Source organism: Aplysia californica, unplaced genomic scaffold, assembly GCF_000002075.1.
Source record: "Aplysia californica isolate F4 #8 unplaced genomic scaffold, AplCal3.0 scaffold00196, whole genome shotgun sequence".
Lineage (NCBI taxonomy): Eukaryota > Metazoa > Mollusca > Gastropoda > Aplysiida > Aplysiidae > Aplysia > Aplysia californica.
Window position 1 is genome coordinate 651,002 of NW_004797466.1, and position 6,116 is coordinate 657,117.

The 6,116-nt window shown below is 38.8% G+C and overlaps 1 protein-coding gene across 1 annotated transcript in view; it reads right to left on the minus strand.

Annotated features, from left to right (window-relative positions):
- The window catches only part of LOC101849929 (coiled-coil and C2 domain-containing protein 2A), a gene marked incomplete at its 5' end in the record, with an annotated part of 66,638 nt that overhangs the window by 23,046 nt on the left and 37,476 nt on the right, over positions 1-6,116 (minus strand). The window contains 4 exon segments of the mRNA XM_013082854.2: positions 100-195; positions 1,700-1,903; positions 3,620-3,758; positions 4,478-4,628. Coding sequence (XP_012938308.1) covers positions 100-195; positions 1,700-1,903; positions 3,620-3,758; positions 4,478-4,628 — 590 coding nt within the window.

Sequence of the window (6,116 nt, forward strand, 5' to 3'; positions counted from 1 at the left end):
GGTGCACAATGACGGCAGGGAGAGGTGAATTTTACTTTTTTAAATTGGTGCAAAAAGTAACTTATGTTCCTCTTAAACCATAATGTAAGAGTGTCTTACCTTTTGCAGATACTGGTTGACTTGTGCGCGGTGTTGGTCCAGATCACCCTTGCTGGGCGGCAACTGAGTGTCCTCTCTGCGTTTTTTGTCATACTCCTATAAAACACAACAAAAATGTTCTTGAATAAAAGGTGCGACTTTACAAGGCTGTAGTAAAAAAAAATATTTGCTGGTTTTGGCTTTCATGCGTTCATCCACCTCTGTTAGAGCAAAATATTGTGGTAAAATTTTTTTGGCCTGCAACAAAGTCATTCACATTTATCAACAACAGCCATTAAACAACTTTTGGGGACCACAAAATGTGCCCTGTGCATCTGTACTAAGAATGAAGCACAATAATTAACATATTTATTTTTAAAAAGCGATAAAATCACAGTTGTCATCTCAGCACCATGCAAATGAACAAATGAATGAAAATCAGACTATGACATTCATATCATGTACAAGAAAATCACTGGCTCAAGTTACAAAAAAGCAAACGATGATGAAGAAAAGTAGAGTCTGGTGTATCTGAAATAAACCCCAACGGACAACAACTCATAAATTACATTTGACAACAATACAATAAATGCATACAGAAGAAAAGCATTTACAGTTGTTCTTTACAAGTAATGTTCCTGTAAAGCCTAATCCAAACAAACTTTTGAAAAGAGAAACCTTCTCCTGAGAGATACAGAATTAAACTGATAGTTTCGGTCTCACGATTACTGTAAAGAAGATGTTAGTGAAATTATCAGCTGCATGTATACAAAATACCATTTTGAAGGGAGTGACCCAACAGCAGGATGACAGACTGAGAGGAAACATTCTAGAAGAATACAGAAAATCTTCACCTTTCTTTGACTAACACTTTAAACTGTCAAAGAAAACAAACCAAACTGCACCACAGAAGCTGTGAAAAGCGTCTGTTTTGATTCAATAAGTGTCACGACGTAGTGGAATCAGGCGCTCGTCAATTTTCGGTCATGTGGAGTTATTGGTAATATCTCAAAGGTTATTCATTTGCCCCCTTCTTTCGAGGAAATAAACGTCCATTTATCAGGAATGAAAGTCGTGATTTTTGCGATTGAAGGAGGTGGGGTTGCCTAGTTTCAGAATAAAAATTAGAGAGAAAATGGCCGCCAAAGTTTGGTGACTTCCATCGCTTAAGAGTCTTTGCAAACTGCATATTAAAATCTTTTGTGCCCCTAATCAACGTTTTTCAATAACATCCACAAATAAAGGTGTTTTTGAACGGGCATACAAGATGTTGAGTCAAAAAACAAAAATTCTAAAAAAATGTCCAAACTGACCGATAAATGCCGATTTCTCGGATTTTAATATTTTGACGAGCACCTGATTTCACCAAGATGCCTCACATATGAAAAATAAAAGTAACTACACAAGATGATAAGAAGTAATTGTATGAGATGAGACAAAAGGTAATCAGACGAAAAAGACAAAAAGTAAGTGAATGACATTAGACAAGAATCAACCAACCAAGAGAGCACAAAGTGTAATTATATGAAAGAAGACAAGCAGTAATAATACAAAATAAGATCAGAAGTAACTGAATATATGACATAAAACAAGAAGAATGTACACGAAATATGAGACTCACCTTGAAAATATCGCGAGGCAGCTCTTTCTCGAGCGGCGGGATCATCTGGTATCCCTTGAATATGGGATGCTCCTCGTCGCGCAGGGCGATCATGCGGAACCGCTGGTTGTTCTCTATCTCCTCCAGTGTGGCCAAGTCAAACTCTTGTTGCATGGGCTCCAGGCGGAAGTACTCCCTCGGCTGCAGCAGACTCTGGTCGTTGCCCTGGAGGGGAGAAAGTTCAATCGAAAAATTAGAAATTAAAATATACGAGCCTTCGCCCCCCCCATCGACACAAATTAGATTATTTACGAAGCGGGCTTCCGACTTTACCAGTCAGGGCCAACCTGAGCTGAGAGGGATACAACATCCCAGGAGGAAGACCAAGGTACTCGATATAATTTTCTCCCCACCCAGGATTTGAACTCAGGTCTTCTGCTTGTGACAGAGAAGTACCACACTGCTACACCATATAGCTAGTAGTCAGAAGATTGCCAACTGCTACAGGTGCTGGTTAGTCTAGAGTAAGGGAGTGTGTCTCTCAGGCCAATGTGCTCGGTTCAAGCATGTATGATCACAGAACTGTTCTCTCTCTCATATTTTCTAAACCCTTAATCCCAATATAAATGGGACCTGCCATCTCTTCTCTCTCCCTCATCCTTTCTCTCCCTGTCGCTGTACCTCTCTTCTGCCTCTCACTGTCCCTCTCTCTACCGCTCTCTGTCTTTCTTCCTCCTCCCCCCGTCCTCTTGGATAAAATCTTACAACTAAGATGGTGCAAGTTGATAAAAACTTTCATAACAGAAGGTTGAAAAAGTGCAGGCCATCAAAGGCAAGTTGCCCAGGCTAAAATTCCAACTTAATTCCTATACAAAACTGACAAAATTTTGGAGAGAGCAAACAATTTGCATTACCCTTGAAGCAGACATAAGGCTGTCCAAAAAGCAATATACCATACTCTGATGCTAGGTTTGAGTTCAATATCCAACCAGAAATTTATTTCCTCAACCAAGATGCCCTACTAAACACATAATAAGAGGTTTCATCATTGTTTAAGAAAGGATCCTGGAACAATTTGAGTTGACAGGTCTCATAAGTGTCTAATGGCGTTCTCCAACTGGAAAAGGAATGGAAGATTTTTTTTAAAATTCCTTGTGACAGAAAAGATCACACAAAAGACAGAGCAATTTCATTAATATCAGCAACCAAAAGAAATTTTAAAAGCCAAGACAATAAATTTACAAATTCTAGAAGTAGTATCAAAAACATGGCAATCCATAACTGCAAGGGTGAAGCTCTACACAAAACTTTACAATAAAATGAACACCTAAATTCCTCGTTATGCATACCTTCTGTCTCCCCCACCAGGGCAGTGCCACTGACCGAAGTTGTCTTTTGGCCATTCCCAAAGGGGGGAAATTAACATATTCTTATGCACAGAATTGTAAATGGACTAATTTATCAATGTCATGCTCGTACTGTGCCGAAACAACACACAAGGATCTGCTGCTTTTTCTTTCCTCATCTATACTATCGTCCTTTTTCCTCTACTTCTTGAGTATGTTTGTCACTCTCTTGTGAACTGCTATTTCCGGGATGCCTTGATAGTCGAAGCAGACTTTGTGCTGTTGAGGCTAGAGAGGTGAACAGAGTAAGCCTGATTCCGCGTTTGGACTTTTCTGTTGACATCCACACCTCATATGACTTATGCAGTTGGGAACACCGTAAAACCGTACTGAAACTAAAACTAAATTACCTTCAGCACATAGTTATGCTTTCTTAATTAACACATGTCTGACACGTAAAATTTATTACATCATCATTTCCGCAGCTGACAAAGGAACACGGCACCAAGAAATAAACCAAGCAACACGAGGGAAGAGTAAAGCAACAAATGGAGAAAGAAAAAAACAAACATAGAAAAACATTTGTGAGACTTACACTCAGCATGTAGACAATGTCTTTGTTGTTGGGGTCGTTTGGATCAAGTTTGGACTCTTTGAACCACTGAAGCAGCTTTTCCAGGTTGGCAACCCCGCTGGCTCCGATGGCAGCGAAAGGATCCAACCGTTTCATGTGCCTGTTCATAGGGTGCAGATAATGGGAAAACATGGGGTCACCACATTTCATATGAATTTGTTTCAGTTAATGAGAAGCATACAGCCATAAAGGATATTCACTTGCGGGGAAAAAGTAAGAAGTCAAAACAAAATGAGAGGCAAATGGTAAAAAAGAAAAATCGACCAGAGGCAGCCTCCAACCGTCCACTTGATAATGAATGTTCTACAAAGATAATAACAGCGGATTGCATTTTTGTAGCCATCCCAGTATAAGCTCTGAGCATTTTATCCCAATGACATGATCACTGAGAGTAAAACCTCAAACACACAAGGAAAAATCATTTCATATAAACAAGAAAACCAGTTCAACCACATAAGGAAGAACTTTCTCAGCCATATGTTAGTTATGTGTACATAACAGCAGATTGCATTTATGTAGTGCCCCATCCCATACCAGTACAAGCACTGAGCATTCCACATCAATGACATGATCACAGGGACTAAAACCTCAAACACACAAGAAAAATAATTTCATATAAACAAAACAACCAACTAAACCATATTATGAAGCATTTTCTTAGTCATACATTAATTATGTGTACAAAGTGACAGCAGTGAACCCCCCCCCCCCCAAACAAACAACCAAAAAACATTAGCACCTGGTAACACACTCCAACAAAAACAAATTACTTTATGTTGGCCTACTGTTGACCCGAGGCTCAACCAGTGTATGACTTACATGGCCGCCTGAAAGCCAACCCCGAACTTCTCTGTGGGTACCAGAGGTAAACCGTCATCTCCCACGGCCCAGGCAACGCTTGAGTTGAGCACACCAGAGGTCATCAGGGTCACGAGGTCAGGGACATGACCTTCAAATTTGAATGCAACACCTGGAAGAAAGCAATGTAGAGTGAAATAACCACAATAAAATGCATAAATATTTGTCTATTCATTTCATCATGGATACATTTACTACAAGATTTCTCAGTAACTCCTTGCTTAAACTGAACCAGATTTTTATCTATATTTATTTTGTCATATGGCGTTAATAAGATGGTTTTTACATAGACAGTTCCACTGTCTCTTGAACAAAAGCATTACAGCTACAGTTGAGTTATCTTCGTAAACAATTTTTTATTTTAAGCCATAAGAAGCAGTTTTTAACAGTGAATTTTATTCTGAGCTATAGAGTCATGCAATCTAGTGGGGGGATCATTTAAGACAAGGAGGCTGTTCAAAAGCACTCATAGCTTGTAGGGCATGAAAGCTCACTTTTTAATCCTTTTCCCCATTTTCTTGAACAGAAAAGCTCAGCAAGCTGCATACAAATTTGTCTGTTGAACATGACTTAAGTTTAAGGTTTTGAATCCAAACATTTATGAACATGAGTAAGAGACATAGTGGTCATGGTACACATTCTACAGGTTAAAATGTAGGCCTATAAAACATCACGATTTGGTCATAAATAGCCCCAAGTATCTCAAAAGATGCTTTTTCTCCTGAACAGAATGTAATAATTTTCCACTGAAATTCTCTCAGTTTCTGTATGATGATGTAAGAGAAAAAAAGACTTTCTGTGAATATCATCATATCAGAGTGAAACCCCCATACTATCTATCTTACAATTAGCAGACAGATGCAACAAAACAATAATTTTAATTCCCATAAACTTTGAACTGAATATGACTTGACCCTGCAAAGACGTGAAAACATTATAGAATGCCTGAGGCATGACATATGAAGAAAAATACATACAGAGTTACTTTACTCAACCTCGAAGCTGAGAATACAGCTTGCTTATGGGCGGGAATGCTATTCATTATTTATTTTATTACTATTATTAATCACTTCTTACCGCTGCCCACCCCTTCATGACTGAATTGAATCTTCTCATAGGAACTGAACTCCACATTTTCAAGCGCGACGCTCTGTGATGTCACCGAAGACTCTGGGATAGGTGCAAATAGCTCAGCCAACTGCCTGCCACTTCCAAAGCCTGCTGTCTCATAGATCTGCCACAGACAATGGAAAAGATAATGCCATGAACATTTCAGGCAATAACCAATTCCTGAACATTTGTAAAATACATTACAAATACCACAGCGGTCTTTTTTATTTTCTTATGCTGAGAAGGAAAATGAATGGTGAAACAAGTAAAATCAATAAACTGTAAGGCCCGCATCCAGCCCAACAAACAATTAAATCCAGCCTGTGAGACAATTTTAGGGAATCCATCCAGAGATTCAATTTAACACAGAACTTTACTCCAGTCACAAACAAACTTGTTGCCAAGAAAAGATTTCAAACATCTATCCAGCTCTGACAAAATGGCATCACAGCAAAAATTAGTATGCCTTGATTTGTTATCATTTTAACTT